A 27,834-nucleotide genomic window follows, 5' to 3' on the forward strand; every position below is an offset into this window, starting at 1 on the left:
TGAGATCATCACTTGACTGCTGAAACCTAACAAGCGCCAGCTAAACTCCGTCATTCACTGCCACGACACAAACCCCACAGTCTCCCTGTTCTTCTTGCTCAAACCACCGAGACCTGTCAACTGAGAAATCGAAACATTACTATCGCAACGTCCAAACCCACCGGACCGGCGTCATGGCAGCGACAGTCGAAGTATCGCCGCCAGCGCCTCCACTACCGACGAAACACGTGCCAAACGATGCGCATACGCCGACTTGTCCTTCGTGTGGCAGCAGTATAGCCATGACAGAGCTCCAAGACGCGAGGCAAAGGATAGACGAGCTCGAGGCACAAATGGAGCGCTTAAAGGAGAAAGCAACCGCAGCTGGTATGCTCCCGTGGGCGCTAGCCGTCACCAGGCCAAACTAACAACCCACAGTGGACAGGTGCGCCGACTACGAAGACCAGATACGCAGCCTCCAAGCAACCCCCCACAACGCCCCTAGGCTGCCCCGTACCCAAACCTCGCAATCCGACATCGTCAACGCAACGTCTCGCCCCTCCGTCGACGCCGATCCCCCACGTCCCACAACGTCAAGCTCCACAAAGGCCTCCCGTTTCTCTTTCATCACAAGCCGCTTCCCGTCGCCCGCCAATGCGACATCTATGCCTCCGCCTCCGCCACCCAAAGAAGCATCCAGCGCTCCGCCCGTCGACTATACACTACTGAATGAGCTGGAGCGCGAGCGTGCCCTACGCGCCAAGGCCGAAGCACGCGTACAGACGGTGGATTCGGAGATTGAAGAGCTGAGCGTTCAGCTTTTCAGTCAGGCAAACGAAATGGTTGCCGAAGAGAGACGGGCGAGAGCCAAGTTGGAAGAGAGGGTTGAGACTCTGGAACGCAGGGACAGGGAGAAGATGGGGAGGCTGGATCGTCTGGAGAAGGCTGTGAGCAGGGTGGAGAGAGTCAAGGCGCTGCTGGGCGACAAGGAAGACATGAAGAGACAGACGATTGACAGCGGGTTGCTATCACCGCCGGCTAGGAGGTAAAGACATGCGCCTTTGGTGGTGGTGCCAGTGGTGTCGTTATTGTTGTTGTTGCTGTTATTGTTGTTCTTCCGTGTCATTTGCCATGATACCCATTTAGTTTTATCCTCTGCAGTTTAGCATAGCGTTCGGCGTGGCTGCTATCATCCATGGTCTATTTTAGCGTCTGGCGTTGGTATCGGTATCTGGATAGGAGGAAGATTCTCTGACTCATGACCAATAATATCAGCTTGTTCTGGTTGTGGCATTAACCACTATAAGCCTAATATGATTTCGATGGGCTCCGGTTCAGGACGTTGTAGTTTGGTCCACATGCTCTTGGTTCATATGAACATCACATCTCTGGTCCGCCATACCTAGATTACTCGCAGCCTGAAACATGACATTGATTGGCAAACCTCTTTGGCTGACGTTGGACAGCATGCCTAGTTTGTTGTAGCTTGCTACTATAGTTCTCATGATGTATACTGTGTCGCGTCTTAAAATGCCGACAACGACGCGCTGAACATGATTATGAGGACGTGAAAAGCGCAAGACTGAACAGTTCCGGGCGAGGCAGTATCATAATACCACGTTCAATAATCTGTTTGGGGTGCTATATGAGTTTATTGGGTACACACAATGCGTATTGGTGAACCAGCATCGAGGTCTTCGCTACCTAGGTATGCTCCCTCTGGCGTTTTTAGTGCGGATTGAGTAATGAGAAATGTTCTTACTTGCTGAGGTATACGGTTCTGGTTTTGCGCTTCAAGCCGACTGAGAAAGGTGGGGTTTTGGCTATTTGTTTTCCCTTTTGCTACACCCGCACCTTGGTAGTCATGATTATGCGGTGGTTCGTCGCGTCGTAGGCCCCGTTTGTTCCTAAGTTTGTTATCATCATGTTGAGAAGACTCATCAAGTGTTGTAGAGACCTACGGGGGCTTTCGTCGTATAAATTGAACCAGGTTCCCTCCTTTCCTTCTCTTTCCTTTCTTCAGTAACTACCAATCTTACTCACACCAAGTCTAATATTGAAATTTCTTTGATACACCACCGAAAGCACCAACACAACGACAACAACAACAACAACAACAACCACTACACATTCTCCATCACAAACACGAGAATAAAGTCAAGCACTTTACGTTCCGCCTTCAAGTAAGCTATACTAAGCCACTCGCAAACATCAAGCACATCCTGGTAGCCATCAAAATGGTTGCCAGATACCAAAAGATCAAGTATCCCAATCCCGGAGAAAGACAACATGGAGAATCTATGGCTGCACAACGTGAGCTTCAAATTCGCAAGAAGAAGGACGAGGCCTACTCAAACCTGATCTGGGATTTTTGGCCAAACCAGCCCCCTGTTGGGGTCTACCGCAACCTTCGTGGAGACTTGCTGAAGATCGTCCAAATCGATACTGGTTCCATGCGTGAAGATTCGCCTGATCTCCAGGAGAAGCTGGAACCTGGCTACCTTTGGATGCCAGTGGTAGTCTCTGGGCTCCCTGGAACGCAGTTTAACGAGGAGAGGGAATATTTCTTCGATGAGTTCAAATATATCTTGGTGGAGCCTTTGGAAATTGGCTTTAACAAGGTAGCGATGAATGGTGTGGTAGTGTACCAGCGTAAGCAAATACGCGTCACTATGAACACCAAAAAAAAAGACCGTCTGGGAAGCCGTTGAGACGGATCAATTTGATCCGTCTCAAAAGTGTTTCTTCGGGGCGCCAGATGGAGACCCCCAGGTAAATCCTACTTCGACTCTCCGGCCAAGTCGTACACCGAGTTCCGATTCTGCTGTCGGTCTACCCGTCACTCCTCCGTAGCAGCTTGATACCGTCAGGATGGTATCACCCTCTTTGTGTCACCTTCCTGACCACCCTGCCTTAGGCGCTTCCGTCAGTGATAGCGTCAAGTCCTCGTTCGACAACGATATCGCTGCCCCTAGCTTCAACGACGGCTTCCAGCATAAGCTTCACGACGACAAGTCCCACGACATGCCTGCCTACGCGGACAATAGTCCGTACAACAACTACGTACCTGTTCAGGGTTGTGGGCCGAATTGAGTTTTAGCAGCGAGGGTTGTCAGGCATAGGTTTCCTGTTCGCATGGATTCTACTAGTCAGGTTTCTTTTAGGCAATGTTCTTCGACTTGTATGCTACTTCTTAATAAATATATCATCCCAAATATAGTCAGCTTGTTCCACGCGTAATCTTTGGTGTGTTTACTTATCCTTGGAGTCTGACTACCTGTTGCTGGCGACTAATATCTCCAAAGACACAGTAGCCGATCATAGAAGCTCGTAGATATGAACGTCCGTTGGCCTTGACTGTTGAGATCTGGTTGAGAGTCGCTACCGTAGTTCATGCTCTCATGCTCCTCGAACTTGGCCAGCACTTCAATTTGCCAATCCTTGGAAGCGCTCTTGGTAAGCCTTACAATCCTGGTGCCAGCATGCATACAACTGACAAGCAGTAGGATAGCTTCTGGCGGTGGCTCTGATCTCCACTTCTCTACGCCGTGATGCGCTGGCAGCTTGGGGTTTCGGTCCAACAGCTTTAGCCGCCATACGCCACCACCGAGATTGGCTTCCACAAGAACCTGAAGACGGCCAGAGATGGGTACATGAAGAAGCCGGATATGATCATCGTAGCTGCCGGTCACTATCAAGCCACCCTCACTATCAAGATGCACTGGGAGGATAGCAGTGACGCCAGCATCATGTATCTTCCCATCCATCCAAGGTACGCTTCCTCCAGAGCCGTCCGACAGCTCAGCAAAACGAAGGGCGCTGTCGTCTCCGCCAGACAGCAGGCCCGAGCCATCCGGTAGGAAAGCGAGAGTCCAGGCTTCCAGGTCATGTGAAGCGACCTCCATCTTCGTCGGCGCATCAGATTCGTCTTCCGTATCTATTACGCCGAGACACACCTGCCCATTCGAAAGCGTCATACCGACCATGAAGGATTCCGGGTGCCAGGTAAAAGCGGTGATGAGAATATTTTCTGGAAAGTACTGGATGGTCTTGATGTGGGCGATCTTGGGGTCTCGCTGCCATGACTGGAGCTCATAGATGGCAAAAGCCCCCGTGGATGTCGCAACACCAAAGTTGGAGCTAGTAACATGTGTCAAGAAATGGATGTCCAGGATAGCTGATGGCGTAGATAGGGTTTGGATGATGTTACTGCTCGACGTCAGTACCGAGTTTGACCGCGTCCAAGCTGCTACATTGAACTTGCAGGCTGTCTCACGTACACGATGTCACCATCAACTTGTACCAATATCAGACTGCCATTACGCTGCTGATTTTTGGCGCTCACTTTTCCATCGTGCGGAGCACTACCCGCAGATTCCTTCTCATCCTCTTTTTCGAGGTTGTACGTGCCGACTATCGCATATTGAGGATTTAGCGGGAAGAACTCAATACAACTAGGAGGCAGGTCAAGCTTGAACGACGTAAGCGATTTTATCGAAGACATGTTGCTGAGGATGGTGTGCGATAATTTGCCCGCCTCTCGTTTCGGTTAGTGGGCCCAATGACTAAGCCTGGTGACGCAACCTTGGGACATTCTCAACTTGCACTTTCTCTCCTAAACGCTCAACGCTGCATTCCACACATCGTCATGGTTTTGGGCGCATACGAATTTGATAAGCTGCCCACGAATCATGCTCAAAATCTGTTGAAGATATCGACGCCGTCAGGTTGATGCCTTGCTAACCCTGGCTTCGCCGTATCGTTGCCTAAGCTAATCCCAAAGCGTACAACAGCTGACCACGCGACATTCATCGCTGAGATCTATTAAAGAAGGCCAAACACGCGTCTTGTCGTGTCTCATTACTACCATACGCGTTCTGTTCCCTTCCAAAACTTCAAAATTCCGACTCAAGTGCAATTGACTTAAGAACGATCCACAATGACCGATATCAACGCCCCAGTAGAGACATTTGCGTCTGGACGCTACTCGAAGCGCAAGAGAACCCAGGTCACATACCATCTCGATGATCTAGACTATTCAGAATCCGAATCCGACTTTGATACACCACAGGCAAAGGTTCGATGTACTTCTGTGTGGACGGGAAGTGGGAAGACTGACGAGCGTCCATCAGAAGCGAACAACCAAGGCAAGCTCCAGACCACTTCCCAAACGCAAAATCTTCCCCTTCATGGAGCTTCCTGCAGAGATCAGGAACATAATCTATGAGTACACTCTTACCGATCCTGCTGGTATCAACCTTGTCGGCACGTTCAAGCACAAGCGCCGTACTGTCGAACGCATCTCAGCCAAGTGCCAGGCGAGCATATCACACGACGGACCTTGGTCAGGCGCACTTCCTATAAACGACAATATTAGAAGTCAACACGAACAACCGGCCGCTCTTGTCCCGTCGCTCCTTGCTGTGAGCAAGCAAATCCACCAAGAGTGTATCGATATTCTGTACGGCAAGAACGAATTCGTCTTCACCAACAGCTTCGCCTTGTACAGCTTCTTGATCAACCTTGGTCCTAGAGGCGCCAAACATCTTAAGACTCTCCGCATTCGAGGTTGGCTTTATGGTCGTGCAATGAAAGGATACAATCACTCCTGTTAGTACTTTTCTCGTGTCCACTGCATGTGGGATACATGCTGACCTCGTACTCCAATATCTAGGTTTCGCGGCCCTGGTCTGGGCTACCAATATCACCGCCTTCCATATTGATGCGAGCATCGGTTGGTATCGAGCGTCCAAGTATGGAGCTGAGCAACTCTACCGGGACGCATTCCCATGGATGGAAGCTATTGGTTTAGCACAAGGCAAAGTCGATGCTGTAGTCGATATCATAAAGTTCAGCGAGGATCATTTCGACGTCCTTCAAAGTTCTTATCGTCATTCGTCTAGCGCAATGTCCAACGAACAGAAGCATCAAGAATTTAGGGCAGCATTGAGGAAGTCTCTTGGTGCGCAACAGAAGCGGATTATGGCGCCTACGGTCAAGAAGATCAAAGCCGCCAAAAAAGCGGTGGCAGACGAGCAGTGAGTTTTTAGGAAGAGATGATGATGGAGCATGCCTGACGACTTCATGAAGATCAGGAATGATATCGGACAATTGGTGGGACAATTGGTGGGACAATTGGTGGGGTAAGGGGACAGGTAGGGGCAGACGGAGACGGTGCAGAGCTTAATAGGTTCTATCATGAGCTTGTAGTTAGACATGTATCTGGCACATGCTTGAAGTTCTCACTATCACGTTTACCAAGTGATGAATGAGTAGGAGCCCGAACATGGAGTCAAGTCTCGTTGAATTATAGGAAGCCCTCCCAATCCAACTCACCAGCTCTTACAAATCACATCTCATTATTATGTACACAAACCAGCGGTACATTGGGTATTAAGGCGTCTACCACCAGACATGTACACATTCCCATCATTCAACGTAAGCCTCGTAAAGCCATGACATGCCGACATTAAATCCACCAGTCATCATGGTATCCAATGAGCGCTGAAATGCAGAGCGTGACAAACGTCCTTCATTTCAACACCAACCTCGCCAGCATAACCCTCAACGCCTCCGCGCCCTCTCTCCCCTCCTGTCCCAGCTCTCTCTCAATAACTCTAACATGCTCATCCGTCTTGCTCCTCAGCTCCTCAATAACACCCTTGCTATACTCGAAGCTCCCTTTACTCTCCATATACCTCAACGCGTACCGCTTGACCTCCTCGTCTGTAGTTTTCTGCTTGAGGATATTGATGAGGATCTGGTTGCTTGGATCGGCGCGTATGGCATGGATGACAGGGAAGCTGAATTTGCCTTCTGTGAGGTCTTCGCAGAGGCCCTTGAGAGTTGTGTAGCCGGATGTGGGGGAGAGGTTTAGATGATCGTCTAGGATTTGGAAGAGGAGGCCTATCGTTGATACGAGGGGTGTGCAGTCACTAAAAGATGGGTTAGTTGAGGTGTGGATTGGATTGGGAAAGGACAAGGTACATGTCTGTTTTCGACTCGGCTTGCATGAGCTTAATTGCTAATCGGAATAAGCCGCCAGTCTTGTTTCCGACCATCTCTAGGTAATCTGCCTCACTTGGACAGGTCAAGCTATCTCTCCAGTATAGGTCCATACCCTGTCCGCGGTGCAGGTTCAAAAGCTCTTCGGTGAATATCTCGATGAGTTTCGGGTTGTTCATGGAGAGCAGAAGGGACAGGGCGCGGAAGTAGACGTAATTTGCCGAGTTGATTGTTTGTGGGGTTCCGAAGATGGAGTGAGCGACCGGGATACCGCGGCGGAGGAGAGAGGAGTCTTCTACATCGTCGACACTAGGCAACGTTAGTTGGGGTGGGGTGAGCGTAGAGGATGTATGCCTACAGTAAACTCGCGGTATGTAGCATGCCCACTACTTTTGTGATGATCTCCAGTCTTTCTGATGGCACTTTCAGCCACAGGTTGAAGGCCGCAATACACTGACTCCGTATATCCTTGCCGGGATGCCCATACAGGTAGTCGTACGGCCCCAGTAATATGCGCTCCTTGGCTTCTGTCCACGCGACGCCATTCCCGTAGATGAGCTCCTCGCCTATGTCCTTTGCGTGTTCTGATGGTGGAGAGAGTGGCGTCGGGTAGTTTGTGGTGGCTTCGAGGCTGACGGCTGCTTGGGCATTGTCCATGGGCGAATCCATGTCTGTGTGCTCGGTGCGGGGAGGTGAGTTCAGCTGCGAGGCCATGGTCTGGGGCCAGGGATGTTGTAACGACTGTGGTTGGAAAGGCGCATTCAAAGAGTCTGCAGAGTGGCTCGTCTTGCTTTTCTTGCTCTGGCCCAACCAATCAATCTCGCTCAGGGGACGCAGGACGCTGGTTCTGGAAGGTTGCTTGGCGGCACCCGTGTTCGCGTTCAAGTTGAGGATGCCCGTGGAGCTTGTGCGGGGCGGGATGGCGTTGGGCGAGGCGAAAGGGTGGTTTGGGGAAGTGGCCGGCATGGTGGAGGGAAGCGCGGAGGTGCCGGGCAGTGTTTATAGAAGGCGCACACCGATGCGCAGCCCTCCTCTTTCTTGGTTGACGTGCCTGGCGGGCACACGGCGCCGAGGCTCGTGACAATGCAATGACGGCTGCTGTGAACAGAATGGGTTACCCTCGCAGCGATTACTTCGAGGCTGCAGGATGCGCTGCGAGACGGGGCGGAAAACCGGCGCAGCAAGGTGTCACTTGCTCTGGGATGCCCAGATGCGGAGTCCTCGGGGCGCGTTCTCTTGTCGTCGCTGCTTATGGCGTGGAGCTAAGAGCGAGGTTGAGGGCGACTCTCGGGTAGCAGCTAGAGGCATGCTTGCGGCCCCAAGGCCCTTTTTGCACCTCATCATTATCATACCGAGCTCTCTATCGAATGCACATGTCGAATGCATGGGAATGCATGTATGACGGCAGGCGTCGCTTAACCCCTGCGGATCTGAGCCGCTAACTTGTTACGGCCGAGAGCACCCCATGCGCGACTGTGCACAGCTCAGGGCGAGATCTGACGCCAGCCATCTTGCCCAACACTTTGGATAAATCCATCACAATCGCTGCCACATTATCCCTCTTTGAGCCGGAGATTTAATGCGCCCCTCTCGTTCACCTGCATTTGGAACGGGCGCCACCTAATACAAGCAAAAACGACAGGCACACAGTCCAATAACAGGCACGTAGTCCAATTGTGTTACTGATCTCTATATCTTGCAGTCCGCCTTTCATTGCAATCCGTCCACACTCCAGAAACAGCAAAACTGAGCTGCCTCCAGTGCAGCATTAGATATTATACACATCAACCATGTGTGTTACATGAAGAAGAGAATGAAAGAGCTCCAAGCCTGCCAGATGGCCTCCCCAAACACGATGGGTATGAAAGGAAAATGGGCAAACTAGACAAAATTTAATCGAAAGGATGCAAGGAGAGAGATACAACCCCAGTTTAAAACCATTTTGTATCCAACACAACAAGGGAAAGGTGATGCCTGATGCTGTAGTCGTACGTCGTAACAAAGAAAATTCGAGAGAGGGAAAGGAGAGTGTTGATGCCGTCGAGGCCTAGGGTTGGAGATTGACGTGATAGCGACCGATTACAGCGCTTGGTTGTACGCAAGCCAGGCATCATGTGCCTCCCGGAGGACTAGACAATAGTTAGCACCTGACACAAGGAATTGGAGGACAAAGACCTACTTTGTAGAACCTGAGCTTGCGCCATGTATGTCTCGCATGCGCACTGCAAGGTTCGTCCGTCCATGAAGTCGAGGACTACACTATTGGGAAGTTCTTGTCGATCCTGATCAGGTGGGTATGGCGTGCGGAAGTCGCTGAGGTGAAAGCGCTTCACAATGCCCTTCTCATTGTGTTTCGAAGGACTGAGCACGAGGTTACCTAGGGCATCAATCTCGACCCATCGGCGTTTCCAGAGCTGCACCAGGTTAGCATGTCTTCGAAAGTTACTATTTATAAATATACCCACCAGAGTGTCCGGGAATTGGATGTTCAGATCGCCAACATGCACAGGTGGCGGCGGCTCCCGCAGTGATGCCAAAGAAGTAGAGCGCATGTCGTTCTCGGGAAGTGTCAAGTTGCTGCTCGAGTTCTTGAAGGACATGGCAGCCATCGAAGAAGACATGCGTTTGAACATCTTGCTGGTGCGAGAATCCTTCTTGTCTTTCTTCTCTTTCTTGTCATCCTTTTTGTCTTCGCCATCATGGCTGTGTACCGACTTGGACTCGCTCATGCGGCGACCGAAGCTCCTCCATGTACTCTCTGACGATGCACGTGAGGGCGCATTGCTAGGCTCGCGTGAGTGTGACGAAGAGGGCGGAGGAGATGCAGGCTCAGGTCTTCCACGAGTAGGGCTCTTGGGGGTGATGGTTGCCTTTTGGTGGTCGATGATGAGTGGGCTTTGGTGGAGATCAAGGGGCATGCCCTCAGTTGGCATCGCAAGTGTTGGCTTCATGGTTCGCTCATCCCGGACGATGCGGGCAGTGACCTGCACAGACTCTGGCTTTTCGGCTCCTCGCTGTACGTTGTATACTGTCGACTTGATCGGAGCCGATTGTTTCTTTTTGTCAGGCGTCGTTGAAGCAGATGAACTCAAGAACGCAGGACTTCCAAGACGCGTGCTAGACCTCCCGTTGGGTGAGGTCTCGACAGGTGTTGTTGCAAAGAATGAGGATTTACGCTGGGCGAGGGTAGAGCTCTTTGTGCTCAAAGCAGAGCTAGCAAGGCTTACTTGTGAAGCCGACTCTCTGTTAGTCTTGTCTGCAAGCGCTTTGATTCTTTGCGAGATGCCAGAGGAAACGTTGATCTTCGTACGCGCGCTCGTGTCGGATTTTGGCGCAGGAGGCCAACCGCCTGAAACCTTACGGGTGCTCTCTCCAGGTGATAAGCGACTGATACCGTGGTAATTCGAAGAGGCTGATCTGGGAGGTGTTGACAGGTCTGTTGCAGAGGACTTGCGCGGGAAGAAGGGCGTAATCGGAGACTTGGACACCGACATGGGTTTGGCTTGGTGTACTGTAGCGCTTTGGAGCTCTTCCATGAAGGAGTCGTCCGAGAGGTACTCGGTCTCGGAATTGTCGGCGCTGACTTGCAGTGGATCCAATACTGCACGTCGCTTTCCCTTGGTTTCGTACCAACTCTGGTGCTGGGATGAGGGCATAAGCATGGACTCCCTGTTTCGCTTCTTGACCTGGCCATCGTCTTGCTCGAACGCTTCGCTCGAAGGCATGTAAATTGTGGACTCCCGATTCGAGCGGTGCTGCGATGGAGCATCGTTCTCACTTGGCCGCAGGGTATCTCTTTTACTTCCATCCTCATCAAAAGACGGTGCTCGTTCGGTGATGACCGGGGCTTGTGTATGCTCAGGGTGGAGTTCTGCAGATGGTACAGGAGTAGTACTCTCAGGGACTACAGTCGGTGCGCTGTCGATCGATTGCTCTTCATCCAAGGAATCCGGACTGTGTGATTCTTCGTTTTCCTCGGACTTTTGCGACTCTTCCATACCTGCCTCGTCTTCTGAGATGGATGATGGTCGTGTTGAAGGTGCGCCAGAAGAACCATGAGTTTGTGCAGATATTGGTGACGACACCGAAGCAGTGGAGTTCAAGTCGTCTGTCTCGTTCTGACCATCCGCAAACGCCATGCCGGAGTTGCTTGGACGGTTTGAAGGCAGATCATCACCAAGCAGTGTCTCTTTGTCGGCTTCGGGTTCGTCATCTGTCTGTACCGTGGGAGTGCTCTCCTCAGACTCAGTCGCAGGAACGGCAGATTTTGCCGGGTTCTCGTCACCAGCTTCAGTCACAACTTCGGTGTCCTCAGCCTGCGCTTCAGGTTCCAACGCAGCAGCTTCGGCGGCCTTTTCTTTCTTTAGCTGTTGAGCCTGTTGTTGTTTCTTGCGCATCTCGACAGCCTTCATAAGCCTTGTCCTTTCCTGTGTCGTTCCTCCAGACCGAAGGTGACTCTTGTACGCGGACACGGGCATGGACTTGGTGCTGGCTGGGGCTCTCGTTGAGTACATGGACGAAGCAGGAGACAGTGGCATGTCAGGCATCGGAGGGACGTCATGTTGTGGAGGAATAGCAATGGTGGGGAGGGTGCTAGAGGAGTTTGTCTTGGACTCTTTCTTATTAGCAGTCTTTCGTGTTGCAGAGCGCAAGCCTGCGGGAAGCGACGAAACAGGCCTTGCCAGATCTGACGGTGCGCTGCCAGAGGTAGATGGTCTTCGGCCTTCGAGCGATGGTCGCGGTCGTGGTCCGAGTTTGACCTTGGGCTTGGTGTACTGCTCATAGTAGTGCTGATAAAGCTCGTCGTAGTTTGGCCTGGTGGTTTGTGATGAGCCTCGCGGTTCTGGTCCGTTCTCAAAGAGCGAATCATAGCTCTTGAGCGTGTCCTGGAGGTCGGATAGATCAGTGTCGTCGGGCGTCGTCGGCCCTTCGGTTACCGTCTCCATGGTGACGTGCGAGATCTGTGGTGACAACTTGTGCTCGACAGCCTTCTCTTCCAACATCAACGGGACCGTCTCTGCTTGCGACGCAACTGATCCGCTTCTAATAGGCTCGTCTTCGCTGCCCGTGGCAGGCTCCAGAATGGTGGGGATGTTGGACTTTGCTGTGCCCGGTCGTGCTGCATTGCCTTCTCCGTCGGGCTGGTTTCCCTCCTCTGCGGCCTCTTGTATCCAGCTGAGCTTCTGCTGTCGCGACGATCCGCTAGACGAGGAGCTCGATGGGGCGGCAGTGTGCAGACTGCAGGCGGCGGTAAGGGCGGCATCGCTGAGCTCTTCTGGCGTGGAAATGGACAGGACGATGTCGTGGGGCGCAAACTTCTCGGTGATGTTGATGAAGTGGACACTAACGCGGGCTGTCGAGGGTTAGTGGTGAGGGTGACGGGATTGACGCTTCAACTCACCCTGCAGTAGTCGCGATGTCCCCTCAGGCACGTATTTGACCAGGACCTTGCGCCGACGGTACAGCAGGAGCCCGTACAGCGGAGACTTTTCCTCGTACTGGGCGACGGCAGCGCGCGCCTCACCGGCTCCCCCAGTTCCCCGTGTCAGGACTTGAACGGCATCCCTTGACGTGTACCTGAGCAGGAACCTTTACCCCAAGCATTAGCACGTGGTCCGCGATGGAAGAAGAAATTGGGCATGTCTTACCAACCACCAGCCTCGGCGAGCGCACCCTGGTACGCCTGTGTTACCTCGACATTGTCCAGGCCGTTCAGCGACATGATGGTGCAAGTCGGCCAGGAAGAGACGCTTCGCGGTGCAGACTCTCAAAGCCGTGCGTGTCGTCGTCTGCGAGGAGACGGCGTTGTCGTCGCGGGTGCAGTCGACGAGCGTGATTCCAGGAGGTCAAAGCGAAGTAGGGGTCATGAATTCAAATCAGGGATCCGTCGAGTATCAGAGGCGGATAACCGGCCATTGGGGCAGCGCTGTGCGTCGAGGCAAATGGACGCTTCAGGAACATGTACCGTTGCAATCCGCCTAGCACCCTCAAAAGCTTAAGCTGAGAGGGAGGATGGGTGAAGGCGACTGACGAAGAGCGTGGAGACCTGAAACACGAAGCGACGGCAACCCCTGTTAACTACAGTACGCGCAGCCCGGGAGCTGGCCAGGGCTATATCTCCGCACCAGCACAGAGCGCCTGATTCACCGACATAAACGGCTCCCGCACTCATCATATGACATCCCACAAGAATGCGTTTGCGTTTTTCTTTTTCTTCAGCAACACGTCGTCGTACAGGCGCGTACTTGGGCTCCACGGGTGCTGTCACCAGAGCCATGCGGCAGTCCACGCATTGATGTCTAGGCAGGAACCGCATTAACGCAGGCACAATGCACCAGGCCGCCGATAGTCCTGAGGCGTCCCAGGTCACAGCCAGTGCGATGAGATCAATCCCATGGACGCACCCGCTATGACAGCCATCCGTTGCTTCTGCCGCCGGTAACCCGCCGACAACAAGGCGGGGTGGGAAAGAAGCAAACAGCTGTTCAGGTGCAACTTTGCTGAACCCAGCAGCAGATCGCACTCTTCTGTCGGCATCCCCCTGGCTAAATACGAACGCGATGGCATCTCGCAGCTATTTTAGTCACTCCAGATTCTTGCAACAAGCCATCCCAGTATACACACGCTTACCTCGCACCACCATCACTTGTTGAGGCCGGTGGGAACTTGCCGGAACTTGTTAAAAGACACAAGACTCATGCATACAGTATAAACAAGCTTCGTCCGTTGTTTACTTCAAAACATGGTACGCGTCGGGACTAAGAAAAAAGCTAGAAATGGTCCGTCGGACAGCTCGACTGCTACTGTCCGACTGCCCCGCTATCCCCTTGCAGCTTGCAGCAACACCATGCAGGTTGTTGGTCATGGCCACCGAGCCTGCACTGCATCGCTGATCGGTCGGTAGCGGCCGCAGCAAGAAAGAGTTTGAATAGCAAGCAAATGTTCTACAAGTCTTCCGCTTCTCCATCAACATTCGACCAACGTCAACTTTTCGAATAGTTTCAGTACCCAGCTAGCCCGAAGATTCCGGTCCCAAACTAAACGCATCGCGAAAAGCAATTAACGGCTCTCCCGAATACACGCTAAATCCGACTCGTCACTTTGCCTCAACCTCGACAATGACATCACTCCCAGCTGCTAGCACACTCCCCCATGCCTCCGAATCCGAACTCACAAGCGTTCTAGACCTACTCTTTGAGCCATCGCCTCCCCTCCGCGAGATCACTTTCCCCGTACTGAGGTCTGCCACTTTCCCCAGTTATGACATCTTGATTACCGCTGTCAATGCGCAACTCGCTGCGCTGGCCAAGTCAACTGATGAAAGCGATGTGAAGAAGCTTTCTGAGATACTCTGCTCGCATCCGAGGTTGGGCGAGAAGAAAGTAGACAGCGAGCAGAGCCGGAAAGAACAGGCGCAATTGCAGGCAGGTGCAGAGGAAGAGAAAGAGAAATTGGCAAGTCTGAACAAGGAATACGAAGAGAAGTTTCCGGGTTTGAGATATGTGTATGTGAAATCTCCCTTGAGCTCACGGTTGATAATTTACTGACGGTTATGTAGTGTCTTCGTCAATGGCCGTCCGCGACCTGAAATCATGGAGAATATTCGCTCTCGTATCGACCGTGGCGATATCAGAGCTGAGCGTCAAGAGGCCATTCAGGCCATGTGTGATATAGCTCTTGACCGAGCATCGAAGCTGCAGAAAGCGTAGATTGTACTCTTCGAGAAGAGGAACGGATTTTGCTATGATGACTCTAACCAAGCTCCGGTTTAAGTTGAGGTAGCACTATAAAGGTGCATCGATCACGTTCAGAGCTTCTGCAGCAGTATTGAACTACAATGTTGATCTTTCATTGAAAGACGTGTTTTAACTATATGCCACATGGTACATGCTTCTTCCTGAATTGTTTTACAAAGCGAGATTGGACGTGTACATTTCGACGCGATAAATGCAAAATATTGCTACGAGAATACACCCATACGCCAAAATGCTCGTTTATAAAACCGTACCGAATGCCGATCGTTCCCAGTGTGGTGGTACAGAGAACCGCTCCTTCCTTTTTTTGCCTGTCCTTTTTGCGTTCCTGATACTCCGCGCTTTTGATTGTTAATCGTACAAGTACATACTGATGGCAGTAAGACCACATGGGTCATTTTCGTTCCAGATATCCATTGAGGATGAGCTTCCTTTTCTCAAAACCGATTGCATGTGGGTTTTGTGAGACTTTCTGTTGTCATGATATACGACACATCTAGTAGATACACAAAATGGCCATAGCACCACTCATGATCCGAAACGCATGAACATCAAGTTCCTCTGCCGTCTGCGCTCTTGTTCCACATCGTTGGTATGGACAGATCCGCCTGCTTCTGTCGAATGTGTGTCCGGGTGGTTCCATGCTGATGGGTTTTGTGCTGTCATGGATGCGTCGAGTGCACTAAGATTCGGCGACTTCGGTATCGGTGGGAAATTTGGTGAGGCTGGAGCAGCTAATGATGAGAAATTCGGGGATATCGATGCCGTCGCGGTCGACGAGGCGAAGTTTGGTGACGTCGATGCAAGAGAGAAATTTGGTGACATTGGTACTGTTGTTGGTATGAAATTAGGAGAAGCCGGCATGGTTGGTGATGCAGACGTGAAATTCGGAGAAGTGGCCGCTGTAGTGGTCACCGCAAGCATCTCTGGGGACACAGATTTAGTCAGCTTGCGTGGACGGTGATCAGGCGACATGGCAAACGAATCCGTTCTTTTGGGTGCAACCAAGCATGTTGCAAACAAGGCAGAGACGTCTGGCGATGTTGACATAAGTGTAGGACTTGGGCTACCCGGTGTAGATACCCTCGGCCATATGGCATCCGCGCCGTCGTCTACCTGGTCGTAATCTCCGAATACTGATTCTGAGTGATCCAACCCGATAAGATCGGAAAACATGGTTGCATTCGTAGTGCCGGTGTGTGAAGTGGTAGACGAGCCGGCGGTGACGACAGATGGCGAGAAAGGCACGTCATCATCATTATCGTCGTCGTAAGGGTTTGGTATTGGCTCGTCTTCGTCGTCGAGATGAGCATACGGGTCGAACGAATCTCCATCGCCATCAAAAGCATCATAATTCGAGATTCCAAGTGGCGATGGCGGCATAGGTAGGTAGTCTCGGCGTGATGTCGTATCTCTCGCGGAGTGAGACCATGCTTCATTTGGCGAGCGGAAGACGGCAGCCTCATCAGGGGAGTCCCTTGTTGTTGGTGAAGACGAGGTAGGCGAAGGACTTCTTGATGAGGGCGGAGAGTTTGTAGGCGATCCAGAGACTACAAAGTGGCCCCCAGTCCTCACAGCAGCACTGGGTGGTACTGACGGATCTCGCGACAATACTGGTCTGGTGTAAGTGTCAACACTGCCATGGTTGAACTCCAGCCTCGCTAATTCAAGTTGTGCTTGTTCTCTCTCTTGCTCGACTGGTACACGACCACATCCGCTCTGTGCTTCTTTGGTCAGAATCAATCGTCTGCGTACCCCATTCAGGATGGCGGCCTTCCTGAGCAGGTTCCGCCCAAGTGCCTTCTGCTTGGCCCATACTGCAATCTTGGAGCTGCCGCGATCCACAATGTTGGTTGCTGGAAAAGAGAATTGTGGCGATAACCGAGAAGTGATAAGGAATAATCGAAGTCGTCGTTTCTTCTTCTGTACACACGAATGTTCGCCGTCGATATCAGCCACCGCTCGGGTGCGCTTCTTGGATCCACGTAGTGGTTGGCGAGGCAGAAAGGTGAGGTTCATAGTGGACCGTGAAAGGATATTGAAGTGCAAAGTTGATCCTTCAATAGGAAGTAAATTCTCGAATCGTCGAGTGTGTGGCGTGGGATACTCAGCAGCGCCAGGCATCATCCTCCGTTGCCCAACCTCATGCACTGTCTTCGGAAGATGGAGCTGATGATGCGAACCGGCATTCTCGCACACCAGTATTGATCTAGCAGTGGCGAGGTTTGGTGATGCTAGTCCAAACTGTCGAGGAGGTGATTTGCCGTGCGGATGCAGCGCAACATTCACATATGGATGTGGATCCAGCGACACTGTGCTAGGGAAGGGCGGATCTTAGCTTGGGTGCAAAGCGTCCAATATCGAGGTCGGGACCTGTCACGAGACACCGCTGAGAGCCCAAGACGATATCGGATATGGCATACGCGTGACACACGTTGCGATGTTGACTGTAATATCGAACGAAGAAATGACTCGCCAGCGAGGCGCTGTCGATGTCAGGGAAAGTAAGCAGTCGGCGACAATGGAAATGGTATTCTGTCTGGTGCAGAGAGGGGCTAATAATATCGCTAGAGAGACTGCAGGAAAGAGCGGATGACCCAGCGCTATGGGCAAGATGCGGAGAACCCCAGTAGCCATCTGCCACACTACCGCTAGTGGAATCACCACTTCGATATCTTACTGGACAACGTGAGAAGGCATTCGCAAGCCACTGGGTCCAGACACGCACTCTATGGATTGACCACATAAGATTCTGCCTCGACATCGGTCAAGGTTGTGTTCGTGAGGCTGCAGCATTGAACTCGGAGGCGAAAGCGGACATTTTTTCGTGTTTGAGAGAAGAGGCGCACACGAGCAGACGAGGAGGAGATGGGCGCTGATCGGAGAAGGTCTCCAGAGATGCTTTCATCATGGCCAAACTTGATTCGAAGTGAGGCTTCAAGCTTCAGGGGTTCCCGTCTCCAGAACCCTGTCGCTCTTCCTCAAGAGACGCAGATCAGCCCAGGCCACAAATCCTTCACTGCAGCCAACGACAGCAACACCATGCTTTTGCCATCGAGGATGAAGAGCTTGCAAACATGTCATCATTCTCAGCACGAAGAGTCAGGCTGACCCTGTCAAACGCAAGCAGATGACAGCGCCCCGCGGGTACAGCAAACGCAACCACCAAATGATGACAGTTCTGATCTCCAAATCATAGCCTGACAGGGTCTAGAGCACCGACGATCCAAGAACCCTGAGGTTGTGCTACCAGTCGGCTCCCCTCGACCTCAAGCTGCACGACATAGGCGTAAGATCGCCCAATAGCGGGGCACATTGCTTCATTCTCTCCATCACGAATATGTCTGGATCTCTGAGCGACATTTTCAAACAGCACCCCGTAAAACCCGATCCTCGGCGGTAACAACGTCTGCAACAGACGGGCTGTGTGTCGCTTCCCTCAAAGTCGATCGCCGTTCTGCAAACATCTAAATCGCCTCCAAGACACGTACCTTGATCCGCGGAGAAGACATTTCGCCTTTGCGGACCACGGCGCACTGCGGACGACAGCGCAATACTTGCTGTCGTGCTCACACTCTGCTCGTCTGTTTGTGTAACAAACTTACGTTTCCTGCTCTCCAATCCCGCACTCCAACCATGCACTCCAGCTTACGCTGCATTTGCTGCAGCATCTCCTGCACTCCGCACTGTTGCGCAACCACGCATCCTCACCTCATTCGCTCAGCATCATCGTCAAACTGCAAGTAGTCACGAGCCCTAACCTCGTCAGAATCAAAATCTACTCTCCAACTCGCGCATCGGCGGCTTCCACACTCGCCTTGTCGTTTACGAGAAAGGCAGGCGCCGGCTTTGTGTGCGTAAACAGGGGCACTCAACTCGGCTCCTCGTCCGAAAATTGACGCAACGCATGACGACCCAACTGCATTCGTAGCGCCATGCATGAGGATGAGGCTCAGTGTGCGTTGGAAAAAAACTCATTCTTTACCGACAAAAAGCAATACGATGAATCAAATGAGCGCCACGTACACAGTCATGTCACGACTGCAAACTTGGTTTGTGTCAGGCACCGATGACAAGCTCTTTGACATCACATTCCTTTAGATTATGATTCGTCGGAGAAGTTTTCCAATACAGTTGGCGAGTGGGTCAAGATCTTAGTATACGATCACGCTCATGGCCCGAGAGGGCATTCCCGTCCCGCTCTTGGCAGCTATCCAGGTATCTCCTGAACGGTGAAGAATACAGCCCAAAAAAGGTAATTCGGGCGAAGAAGATATGTTGTGTTCGTAAAGAGGATAACGGAAAAGAACTCCAACACGCTACTCATTCCTACGAGGATGGACCGATTTGCATACCAAGATTTCATCTGACTACAAGTCAGCCGACCGATTCGTGTCACGAACAATTGGCCAATGGCTTTTACTTGTCGATTGGCTATCAAGTCAGCATCAGCCATATCTGCTCCTTCAACTGCTTCTCTCCCAAGATGACCAACTGTCGCGGAAGAATGCAAATCGGAAGAGTTGGTGATGCGAGGGATATTCTCATATTCAAAATATACAGTGGTCACCTGCTAGCTGGTATTGGTGTCAGTATCTATCCAACTCTTCTTCTCAACAGTCTCGACTTTTGTACAAAGTGTTCCGCCATCATCTCGCGGTTAGTCCTACGAGTCGCATTGAACCATGTTGTCTCGTAAAGTCTCATACGCCGTATCTGACGCCGGGCATGTATAGGCAATGTGTGCGTCTAGCCTACAGCCGCCAAGCAGTCTCTACTCACATGTTCGCTTTGGTCTCTGCGGGCAGTATCCGGTCTTCTACCAAACGCATGAGCTTGATGGTTTGTTCAGCGAGTGTAAGAGTCAGGATCTACTCGATGGTTAGCAATAGTTCGCTTGTCTTGTCTAGTTGTGCCATCATACCGTATGTGGCAGAATACGCGCCAGATGGGCAAAGTAGCCCTTGTACAGAGCGAAAATACCCTCTGTCTTGACTGTTCGGCTCAAGCAGTCGAATGCCGATGTGTATAGGTTGCCGGTCTGGTTGTACATTCGCGACATGATTGTGTCTGGAGGATGCATGACACAGCATACGACGAAGCCGCTCGCGGTACTGCTAGCAATATGCAGCGGCATTCCCTCTTCCATACCCAGATGTTTTACCAGCCTCCTCTTGGCGAAGAAGTATGTGGGAAGTTGTACAGAGCTGCCGAAACCTGTGCGGACCATGGCTGGCCCTACACCTCTGTACAGGCCCTTGATGCCCTCGGCGCTGTATATTTGTCGCATACCGTCGATGGCGTTTTTGTATTTATGTTGTGTGCCGACGGGCAGGAAGGGTGAGTAAGATTGTAGGCGCGTCTTTACGAGGAAGAATGGAGAGCCGGCTGCTGCACCCAGAATGCCAGATGAAGCACCTGCAAAGAGGTTGATGCCAAAGGATTGTACGGCCGCGTCGCTGTAGACGACGTTGGTGAGGGTCTTGCGAATGGGTTCGTAGAAGCCTAATCGGCAGCCGTTCAAGGTCATCTGGTAGATGTAGGCACACCCAAGCCCCCGTAGCAATCCTCTTGGTCCTTCATTCTTCAAGATGACGTTCACACCGTGGAAGACACCTCTGTATAACCGCGGCGCGTCGGTCTTCGCTTTAAGCTCGCCTTGTAGTTGTAAACTGGGCGATCGTCAACGAATTGGTTGCGCAGGCGTTTCGAGAGAGAAAGCGCACCGGATTTTGACGGTCTCGAAGCCGTGGGTTACTGTGACTGCACCGCATGCTGCTATGCCGCCGGCGATGAAGGAGCTGTTCGGGAGGCATTAGTATACAGCATATGGTGTGGGGACCTGGAGATGAGCACCTACCCAAGAGTTGTAGACATTGTGAAGCTCTATGCGACTACGGCGCGAGCTGGTCGGAAAAGTGCCCGGGTACGGGAGATGTATTCGACTGTGACTATGACGTGTGTGACGGCGCAACCATGGATTGAAGAAGACTGGGGTATGTAGGGATTAGGAGCACAGGTGAAAGCAGGCGCACTCTGGCCTGGTAGACGGATTGCGGTCAAATTGGCAATGCTGGGGAATGGTGAAAGTGAATAATCGAGGACCCGTTCCGGTTTCGGATCGGGATCAGCAGCTACGTAAGACGGCCTGGACCCACTTCTTTCCATTTGTTGCAACTCTTCAGCGCATTCCGCCGGCTCTAGTTGTCCCACGTCGCGTCGCGTGTAGTCCATTTGCACCCGCGCTGATTCGCTCACTGGGCAGGTGGAGATGAATGCACTTGTTGCAGCACACGACTAGGAGACCAACACTGCCATGGCTGGGTCAGCGACGCCCGGCGGAGGCCCTCCTCCACCGCCTGCAGGGCCGCCGACACAGAAAGTCAGCGACGTCATAACAAGCTTCCGGCCTCAGAGGGTGAGACCAAGACACAGGTGCACATGTCCGCAGTATACTGACACTTGCCAGCGCTTCAAATCTGGCGGCCAGGGCACCGCCGTCACCTCGCTCGACTTTGACGACTCGGGCGAGCTAGCCATTGTCGCACGCGACGACGACACGCTCCAGATCTACAATTGCAAAGAAGGCAAGCACGCCAAGGAGCTCAAGAGCCAGAAGTACGGCGTGCATCTGGCGCGCTTCAGTCACCATGCGCAGAGCATAATCTATGCCAGTACAAAGGTCGACGACACCATCCGCTTCCTCTCCACACACGACAACTCGTACATCCGCTACTTCAAGGGCCACAGCGACACCGTCACCTCCATCGCCCTGTGTCCGTCCAAGGACGATTTCATAAGCTGCTCAAAGGACAACACGGTGCGCCTGTGGAATCTGCAATCGCCAAACTATGTAGGTCTGCTTAACCTCCATGGACCCTACCTTGCTGCCTACGATCCTTCTGCCACCGTCATTGCCATCGCCTCACCACCTACACAAAACGTCCTCCTTTACGATATGCGCAACTACGACAAGCCGCCCTTTGCAACATTCGACATCCTCGACATGGAGCAGCGCTTCATGGGAGGCCAGAAGGTCGACTGGACCAAGATTGAGTTCACCAATGACGGCAAGAGTTTGATCATTGCGACAAACGGAAGCGGCCACTTCGTCCTCGACGCCTTCTCAGGTGACTTGACACATTTCTGCTACCGCAAAACTGGCTCCTCGGGGCGTCTCCCACCCAGCGCCTCCACTACAAATACCACGGGCGCCAAGCCCGATGGTCATACTCCGGCAAATGGACAGGGCGATGTGTGCCTTACGCCAGATGGCAAGTTCCTGATTGGAGGCAGTGGAGAAGATGGCCTCCTAGTCTGGGACATTTCCAAGCCACCAACGCCAAATAATATGCTTGAGCCTATGGAGAAGCTTCCAGGACAGGGCAAGAGCGCTGTTGTCGGTTACAATCCGAGGACCAACCTGCTGGCGACTGCGGATAAGGATCTATATCTTTGGCAGCCGGATCCCGATCTCATGATCTGAAAGAAAAAAGGGTCCCAGTTCGTTATAAAGAATGAAGCATGGCTGGATATAAGCTTGGGCAACAAGAGAAGCAAGGATAGGATAGGCACGTTGCCTGACCAAGGAGCAAAACATGAGACACCCATGCGCCCCTCCGCCCATTTCTCGCCTAAGAAAATCGAGAGAGCAAACATGTGTACTCAAACATGTGTAGTCTGCAAGTCGACTACAATGTACAATAAACCGGGGGAGATACTGAAATGCGAACGGGTGACCGAAAGAGTAAACTTGGTCACAGACAATGATTGTGTAGCGAACATGGTCGAACAATCTACGTTTTACCCAAAGACGGGTACTCTTCTTACTACGTCTGCCCAAATCATGTACCAATCGAGTATTTGCATCATAGTGACAGAATGCCCTATTACTTTTAGGTCGATCCCTTCATTCATCGTCCTCCCAACCCTGAGGCAACCATCCGATAGGCTTGGGTTTCCACATGCCCAGCATCTTGGTTGGCCCCTTGACCTTCTTCTTGACCACATCCTCTTTGCCTTCATTTTCTCTAACCGGTAAGGCCCGCTCAATGCTCTCGACTTGAACATCGACATCCATCTTCTCACCAGTCCCATCCGCCCTAGCAGCATCAAGCACTGCCCGCCATGATTTCTCATTCGATACACTTCCCTCCTCCAGTAACTTGTCAGCCAGTTTCAAATTCCAAAATGTAGGATCCGAGAAACAGTGACTAAGAGTCAGTGCCACAACATCATTCTTCGCGGTTTGTCTCAAGGCTGCCCAGTCCTTTGACGTGAGGAGATGTAGTGCCCATTCATGCAGACCCTCCCGAACAGGATCCATCTCCGGGTGCACCATTTCCCTTGACAGAGCATTCATGAAACCTGTAAGATGCGCAACCAGTCCCGCAAAGTTCAAGACGCTGTTGGAGAAAGCGCGTAACAAAGGTGTCCAGATGATAAATGCGCCAGACATGGTACTGCCCAACTTTTTATCCGTGGGTAATATCATCTTCCCTTGCACTAGTAGCTCTAGTAGCGCGCGTTGTGTGTGCGAAGAAGGTATCGTCGTAGCATTGGGGGCAAAACGAAGATTGTATGTGGACAGAGCTGTTTCGGCAGCTTTGGTGTCGTCTTTCTTCCTATTCTTGATCTCACTTTTCCGCTCTTTGACATATGCTTTGAGGATACTCTGGAGTTTCTCTCGCACCGCTTCCCTGCTCTGGACACCGAGTTCTTCATCTTCTTCTGCCGCGACGAGTGCACTGCCGGTCTTGAATGCATGGTCCAGTTGGATCCAGTACCACTCCCAGAGCCACTCGAGCGACTCGGTAGCAGCCCGCTTTAGCTCTGCGAGGGAAGGGAGGTGCCGGTGGACGATGCGGTGGCGGATTTCCAGGAGGGTAATGGGGAGTTGAAGGGATTTCCCTGGGGGGAACCATGAGGGGCGGTCGCGGGTCAAGTCAATTTGCGTATCTGCTATGCCGGTTACGAACCTATTGGGAGTTAGAAAGAAGGTGTGAACAGTGCTTCATAAGACAGAAGTGATAATGGGATTGACATGGACTTGACAAAAACGTAGAGAGAAGAGATGATTCGAAAATCGGACGAATTGGAGAGAAGAACAGAATACATGCAGAATCTAGAGACACATTGAACACGCCCATATCCAGGACAGAGAGACAGTTGGGGAGTGGGATGTTCTTTAGATCACAACATTCGACAAACCTACCTTGATATCGCAGTAGCATACAGCAGCCGCAGTGCGTTGTGTTGCAAACCGCCCCGTGCATCTTGAAGCACTACATCCACAATGTCTGCTGTCGAGTCTAGCAGCAGTGGCAATCCATCAGGTTTCCGTAGTCGCCAAGCAAACACCTACCTCTCATCAGCACACTGTGGCTGTGGACCTCAGAAAAAGTACTCCCTGTAGGTCGTGTGATTCCATCTTAGCTTACCTTGTTAACTGCTTTCTCTTTCCTACTAGTTTCTGGACTGTACAGGTCCTGGCGCAGCTGAAGCAGCTCCTGACTATCGCGCCACGCCGTGACAGCAAATCGTGTATGCGGTTCCATATTTAGCACTCGAGTAGTCGCGCAGCTGGACGCGTTTGTGCAGTCGACAGCTTCAAAGTCTGCGATTGGCTAGCCGATACGTTGCAGATGGAGGCACGTGAACGCGTGTTGGCCATCACTAAAAGGAAATTTGCTCAGTCTTCCAGGTGTGCATATCGATAAGCGCTACGAGTTTGACCACCACTTTTCGAATCGAGCCAATGACGCAAGGACCACCCGGCAAAACCATGGAAGTCCTTTTTCTTTTCAAGGCTGAGAACTCAATCTCGCAACCCCATCTTCTGGAACCTTTCTCGTCTGAAATCTTAATCCGCGCTACTTGCTTAGTCTCCGGTGAGAGCCTTGACGGGATGGAAACATGAGCGTGGCAGCCAACAATTCGGTTAGCTGGTAAACTTCGGCCCTAGCGGGTGAATGTGCTCTGATGTTCGGTCAGGGCAACTGAAGCGGGTCTGGCCGATGTTGAGCGGTGCTGAGCGAGGTGGAGGACGATTCTGCAGCTTCCACAACCTGCCGCACAGGGCTGCGTGGCTCGCTCCGGGTGACGGCTTAAAGATCGGTCGGACCGCAGAGTGTCAGCGTCGCTTCGCTTTGACGTGGTGGGTGCGTGTTTTGCACCATCATGCCACTTCGTGAGGCTGCTGAATTATTTTACAGTCTTCGGTCCTTTACCGGGCGATGTGACACAATTGCGCGTTGACCGATCTGCATCACACTAGGACCTAAAGGACGGGCCCGGAGGACGGCGGCATGTCGCCGACGTGTGATTTGCTGTGTCTTGTACTGGCCGCCTTACACACTGCAGAGTACGTGGGTTCGGTACACTAAGGGCTGGTACATGGCGGCTTGCGCCGAGACAAATGTACGTTGGGACCATGGTTATACGAGAAGGCTAGAAGCGTTGAAGAAGCTTGTGGGCTGTGGAGGTCGAGGATTGACGTTGTCACGGCGAAATGCGAATACTGGGGCAGCTTGAAGCAGGAAGCACCTTCCCTTCTCGTCGATGGTGGACCTCGGATGCTGCCCAGGCCTATGTACCATTCGATGACTCATGGAGCCAAGGTAATCAAAGTCGGCACAGTAGGGTAAGGAATCGAAGTTTGATGTAATGTGGTTGATCTGGTTGATGCTACTATCTGACTACATCATGTTCATCTGACCTCATAGTGAGCGATGCAAAGCCTCACTCTACTGCCACTAAAGGCTGGGTATCTCTAAAGTCTTTTCCGGTTCCAAGCGGAACCATGCAAAACGCCTCGCTGTGCTAAAAGAATTCGCCTCAAAAAATATGCTGGTGCTCCTGTATCGTAGTCGCACGTTTGAAACAAAGATCCGGCTCATAGCCATCCATATCCCAGCCCGGCGTCCCGCACCGGCATGGTGGGCTGCTTCATCTGTTGAAACCACCATTCCTTGGTAACCGACTCGTCCTCGTCAAAGAAGAAGCTCTGTCCCTCCATGTTGCCAGGTGTTTGAGCCTTGACGTGGACAGGAAGGTGCTGGCTCTGCTGCACTGCCGGCAAAGGTGGAGATGGCTCTTCGACACTGGCCTCTGAGCTGGCGTCATCATCCTCCTCTTCGCCCTCCTCTTCCTCCGGTGGTTGCCAAGTCTCCTCAAGCTTGAGACCTTTTCCTGTTCCTTCAGTGAGAGAGCCCCAACTCAGTGATGGCTCAGGTGCGTCGTACAGGCCCAATGCAACAAGCTTCTCACCATCGTCGTCTTCCATATCTTGATCTTGCTGAGCAGGATGTTGAATAGGCAGGAAGTTGGAAGATGCCTGTGCTTGGTTCTTTTGGGCCCATTGCTGCAGATACCAGGGCAAAGCTTCGGTAGAAGGAGTGTTGAGCGAAGAATGAACGTAGCCGGGTGTGTGTTGGGACCATCCACATTCTGACTGGGTGTTGGCATAAGTCGAAGCACCAGTCATAGGCTCGAACATGGAGTTGCGTGTAGACAGGGAGTAGAAATCAGAACCGTGGTGAGAGTCACGGTCTGATGGGGAATAATGTTGTGACCATTGCTGATGGGGCATAGGTTCGAAGTAATTCGTTTGCTGTGAAGCCTGGAAATGTGACGACGACGGGTGCCAGCTAACTGGTCTGTTCTGTTGTGGCCGCTCTTCCTCCTCCTCCTGTGACACGCCAAACATCATCCTGTAGTGGTCGTCTAGAGTAGCATAAAGCTTGGTCTCCGTCGTAGTCTTCCTCCTCTCCATGGCTTTTGGACTGTTGTGGTGGCTTTTTGTCTTCTCAACGCGTGATGATCTGCATGGTGCTTGGCTTCCAGAGCTGCGAGAGGTACGTCGGTGAAGCTGTGAGGTTTGCATGTGGCCGGACATGTTGGCGAGGTGGTATGGTGGGAGGGCAGTGATCATACACAGTCGAAGGGGAGATGTCTCGAGTGGTTTGTATATGTGTGTGCTAGTAGGCGGTTGTGTCGGGTGCAATCACTCTTGTCTGACTTGGAAGCGTGACTGGCTTGGGGGCATCTGCATAGGTATATGGACTGCCAAGAGATATAGACACATCAGGAAGGGTGGATGGGGAAATTGAGGTAGCGTAACCTCGCGGCAAGAGTCATGGTACAAGGCATGCCAGGGCTAGGCTAGCGAAACTCAAGAACAGCTAATAGTGGAATAGATGCAGACAAGGAACGGGAGTGTATTGACTACACGGAGCCACCAAGGGATGGCTCGGTGAGGGAGCGCTGTGACGACTAGGGCCAGTGGCACGGCTGGAACGATCAACGAAAGGCATAGTGCAGAAAGCGAAAAGGAACGCTTGGAATGACCAAATCACAAGACAGGGAAGGCAGACGAGGGAGGCGTACCATGTATCATGGCGCAACGCGCAACGGAGCATCCGTGCAGCTAGACGACGGCCGGCTCATGGAGAGCAGACAAGGGAACCACAACGCCCGCCACGATGATGGCAGAATGCGGTAGTGCGACTAGGCCCTGTACAGACGTGCAGTGCGACTCAGCTGGGCTCCGCACCGGGGTTGAGTGTCGTGTGCATGGGGCGGTGGCCCTCAAGGCGGTCAACTAGCCCTAGGGTTGTTGTACGTACGGAGCCTGAAGGACGCTCGCACTCGGCAGCGTCATGTTTTAGCCGCGTCTGAGGGTAGCATGATTAGTGGAAGAGGACCGGCGATACTCCAGGGCGACATGGGCGTTGGTGTGGGAGGCATGCATGTTCATGGTGCATATCAAGCAGAGATCCGTGTCGGCGCCAGCAGCATCGCGAGATCAGGGGCGGATGGGGCTTCAAACTTTGGTTGGCGCAGTAGCTTCGGAAAGGGTTGGAAAGCGAGGTTGGGTCCTGCTGCGCTACTTCTCCTTCACAGCAGTCGACACGCTAGTGGGCGCAGCCAATCACTGCCACCCGCGAGAGTGAATCGGTCCACTATACCCGCTCCCAGCACCTCCTGCTTGGTCGCGCGTGCAGCCGGCAAACCACACTGCTGGCCCACGGTATCCAAGCGCGATCTGGGGTGGGCGCTGCTCCGATGCCTTCATTGGCCTCCTCCTAGCCGAGCG

At 52.4% G+C, this 27,834-nt stretch overlaps 11 protein-coding genes across 11 annotated transcripts; 4 read left to right on the plus strand and 7 right to left on the minus strand.

The window, feature by feature from the left end:
* Window positions 1-18: 18 nt before the first annotated feature.
* CC77DRAFT_1018108 (hypothetical protein) lies at window positions 19-1,378 on the plus strand. Its single transcript, XM_018524553.1, has 2 exons — window positions 19-366; window positions 418-1,378. Exons 1-2 carry the CDS (start codon window positions 174-176, stop codon window positions 1,026-1,028), a joined length of 804 nt encoding a protein of 267 aa, XP_018388705.1. The 5' UTR covers window positions 19-173; the 3' UTR covers window positions 1,029-1,378.
* A 1,679-nt stretch (window positions 1,379-3,057) lies between these two features.
* CC77DRAFT_707842 (hypothetical protein) lies at window positions 3,058-4,825 on the minus strand. Its single transcript, XM_018532842.1, has 2 exons — window positions 4,260-4,825; window positions 3,058-4,188 (listed from the first exon to the last, which is right to left on the minus strand). The coding sequence occupies exons 1-2, from the start codon at window positions 4,481-4,483 to the stop codon at window positions 3,270-3,272; spliced, it is 1,143 nt and encodes a 380-aa protein (XP_018388706.1). The 5' UTR covers window positions 4,484-4,825; the 3' UTR covers window positions 3,058-3,269.
* Window positions 4,702-6,222, plus strand: CC77DRAFT_707323 (hypothetical protein). Its single transcript, XM_018532839.1, has 4 exons — window positions 4,702-5,056; window positions 5,115-5,589; window positions 5,654-6,017; window positions 6,070-6,222. The coding sequence occupies exons 1-4, from the start codon at window positions 4,919-4,921 to the stop codon at window positions 6,164-6,166; spliced, it is 1,074 nt and encodes a 357-aa protein (XP_018388707.1). The 5' UTR covers window positions 4,702-4,918; the 3' UTR covers window positions 6,167-6,222.
* Window positions 6,188-8,357, minus strand: CC77DRAFT_1038810 (geranylgeranyl pyrophosphate synthetase). The gene is made up of 3 exons (XM_018527132.1): window positions 7,343-8,357; window positions 6,967-7,293; window positions 6,188-6,914 (listed from the first exon to the last, which is right to left on the minus strand). Exons 1-3 carry the CDS (start codon window positions 7,948-7,950, stop codon window positions 6,512-6,514), a joined length of 1,338 nt encoding a protein of 445 aa, XP_018388708.1. The 5' UTR covers window positions 7,951-8,357; the 3' UTR covers window positions 6,188-6,511.
* A 266-nt stretch (window positions 8,358-8,623) lies between these two features.
* CC77DRAFT_1018111 (hypothetical protein) lies at window positions 8,624-13,048 on the minus strand. The gene is made up of 5 exons (XM_018524554.1): window positions 12,633-13,048; window positions 12,386-12,573; window positions 9,450-12,337; window positions 9,164-9,398; window positions 8,624-9,113 (listed from the first exon to the last, which is right to left on the minus strand). Exons 1-5 carry the CDS (start codon window positions 12,704-12,706, stop codon window positions 9,064-9,066), a joined length of 3,435 nt encoding a protein of 1,144 aa, XP_018388709.1. The 5' UTR covers window positions 12,707-13,048; the 3' UTR covers window positions 8,624-9,063.
* Window positions 13,049-14,102: 1,054 nt separating this feature from the next.
* CC77DRAFT_1059006 (hypothetical protein) lies at window positions 14,103-14,693 on the plus strand (the record flags this gene model as incomplete). The annotated part of the gene is made up of 2 exons (XM_018528183.1): window positions 14,103-14,488; window positions 14,543-14,693. The coding sequence occupies 2 exons, from the start codon at window positions 14,103-14,105 to the stop codon at window positions 14,691-14,693; spliced, it is 537 nt and encodes a 178-aa protein (XP_018388710.1).
* A 573-nt stretch (window positions 14,694-15,266) lies between these two features.
* CC77DRAFT_1006672 (hypothetical protein) lies at window positions 15,267-16,757 on the minus strand (the record flags this gene model as incomplete). The annotated part of the gene is made up of 1 exon (XM_018523430.1): window positions 15,267-16,757. One exon carries the CDS (start codon window positions 16,755-16,757, stop codon window positions 15,267-15,269), a length of 1,491 nt encoding a protein of 496 aa, XP_018388711.1.
* Window positions 16,758-19,516: 2,759 nt separating this feature from the next.
* On the minus strand, window positions 19,517-20,898 carry CC77DRAFT_1086284 (mitochondrial carrier; the record flags this gene model as incomplete). Its single annotated transcript, XM_018529432.1, has 4 exons — window positions 20,599-20,898; window positions 20,465-20,539; window positions 19,663-20,410; window positions 19,517-19,609 (listed from the first exon to the last, which is right to left on the minus strand). The coding sequence occupies exons 1-4, from the start codon at window positions 20,613-20,615 to the stop codon at window positions 19,517-19,519; spliced, it is 933 nt and encodes a 310-aa protein (XP_018388712.1). The 5' UTR covers window positions 20,616-20,898.
* Window positions 20,899-22,523, plus strand: CC77DRAFT_707359 (WD repeat-containing protein 82). Its single transcript, XM_018532840.1, has 2 exons — window positions 20,899-21,156; window positions 21,208-22,523. The coding sequence occupies exons 1-2, from the start codon at window positions 21,055-21,057 to the stop codon at window positions 22,222-22,224; spliced, it is 1,119 nt and encodes a 372-aa protein (XP_018388713.1). The 5' UTR covers window positions 20,899-21,054; the 3' UTR covers window positions 22,225-22,523.
* CC77DRAFT_707372 (Las1-domain-containing protein) lies at window positions 22,436-24,734 on the minus strand. Its single transcript, XM_018532841.1, has 3 exons — window positions 24,179-24,734; window positions 23,953-24,098; window positions 22,436-23,716 (listed from the first exon to the last, which is right to left on the minus strand). Exons 1-3 carry the CDS (start codon window positions 24,293-24,295, stop codon window positions 22,648-22,650), a joined length of 1,332 nt encoding a protein of 443 aa, XP_018388714.1. The 5' UTR covers window positions 24,296-24,734; the 3' UTR covers window positions 22,436-22,647.
* An 898-nt stretch (window positions 24,735-25,632) lies between these two features.
* CC77DRAFT_1029312 (hypothetical protein) lies at window positions 25,633-26,634 on the minus strand (the record flags this gene model as incomplete). Its single annotated transcript, XM_018526503.1, has 1 exon — window positions 25,633-26,634. One exon carries the CDS (start codon window positions 26,632-26,634, stop codon window positions 25,633-25,635), a length of 1,002 nt encoding a protein of 333 aa, XP_018388715.1.
* Window positions 26,635-27,834: the final 1,200 nt, after the last annotated feature.

The sequence above is a fragment of the Alternaria alternata genome (genome assembly GCF_001642055.1).
Source record: "Alternaria alternata strain SRC1lrK2f unplaced genomic scaffold CC77scaffold_5, whole genome shotgun sequence".
Lineage (NCBI taxonomy): Eukaryota > Fungi > Ascomycota > Dothideomycetes > Pleosporales > Pleosporaceae > Alternaria > Alternaria alternata.

Bases quoted from the DNA above. Each gene is read 5' to 3' on its own strand.
- CC77DRAFT_1018108 (XM_018524553.1), top strand. From the start codon at position 174: ATGGCAGCGACAGTCGAAGTATCGCCGCCAGCGCCTCCACTACCGACG. The intron at 367-417 runs GTATGCTCCCGT...AACAACCCACAG, and splicing joins GGAGAAAGCAACCGCAGCTG to TGGACAGGTGCGCCGACTAC.
- CC77DRAFT_707842 (XM_018532842.1), bottom strand. From the start codon at position 4,483: ATGTCTTCGATAAAATCGCTTACGTCGTTCAAGCTTGACCTGCCTCCT. The intron at 4,189-4,259 runs GTACGTGAGACA...GACGTCGAGCAG, and splicing joins CAAGTTGATGGTGACATCGT to TAACATCATCCAAACCCTAT.
- CC77DRAFT_707323 (XM_018532839.1), top strand. From the start codon at position 4,919: ATGACCGATATCAACGCCCCAGTAGAGACATTTGCGTCTGGACGCTAC. The intron at 5,590-5,653 runs GTTAGTACTTTT...TCCAATATCTAG, and splicing joins GAAAGGATACAATCACTCCT to GTTTCGCGGCCCTGGTCTGG. The intron at 6,018-6,069 runs GTGAGTTTTTAG...GACTTCATGAAG, and splicing joins AAAGCGGTGGCAGACGAGCA to ATCAGGAATGATATCGGACA.
- CC77DRAFT_1038810 (XM_018527132.1), bottom strand. From the start codon at position 7,950: ATGCCGGCCACTTCCCCAAACCACCCTTTCGCCTCGCCCAACGCCATC. The intron at 7,294-7,342 runs GTAGGCATACAT...AACGTTGCCTAG, and splicing joins CTACATACCGCGAGTTTACT to TGTCGACGATGTAGAAGACT. The intron at 6,915-6,966 runs GTACCTTGTCCT...CCCATCTTTTAG, and splicing joins GCCGAGTCGAAAACAGACAT to TGACTGCACACCCCTCGTAT.
- CC77DRAFT_1018111 (XM_018524554.1), bottom strand. From the start codon at position 12,706: ATGTCGCTGAACGGCCTGGACAATGTCGAGGTAACACAGGCGTACCAG. The intron at 12,338-12,385 runs GTGAGTTGAAGC...AACCCTCGACAG, and splicing joins GACATCGCGACTACTGCAGG to CCCGCGTTAGTGTCCACTTC. The intron at 9,399-9,449 runs GTGGGTATATTT...AACCTGGTGCAG, and splicing joins TCCAATTCCCGGACACTCTG to CTCTGGAAACGCCGATGGGT.
- CC77DRAFT_707359 (XM_018532840.1), top strand. From the start codon at position 21,055: ATGGCTGGGTCAGCGACGCCCGGCGGAGGCCCTCCTCCACCGCCTGCA. The intron at 21,157-21,207 runs GTGAGACCAAGA...GACACTTGCCAG, and splicing joins CAAGCTTCCGGCCTCAGAGG to CGCTTCAAATCTGGCGGCCA.
- CC77DRAFT_707372 (XM_018532841.1), bottom strand. From the start codon at position 24,295: ATGGAACCGCATACACGATTTGCTGTCACGGCGTGGCGCGATAGTCAG. The intron at 24,099-24,178 runs GTAAGCTAAGAT...GATGAGAGGTAG, and splicing joins AAGAGAAAGCAGTTAACAAG to GTGTTTGCTTGGCGACTACG. The intron at 23,717-23,952 runs GTAGGTTTGTCG...AACTCCCAATAG, and splicing joins TATGCTACTGCGATATCAAG to GTTCGTAACCGGCATAGCAG.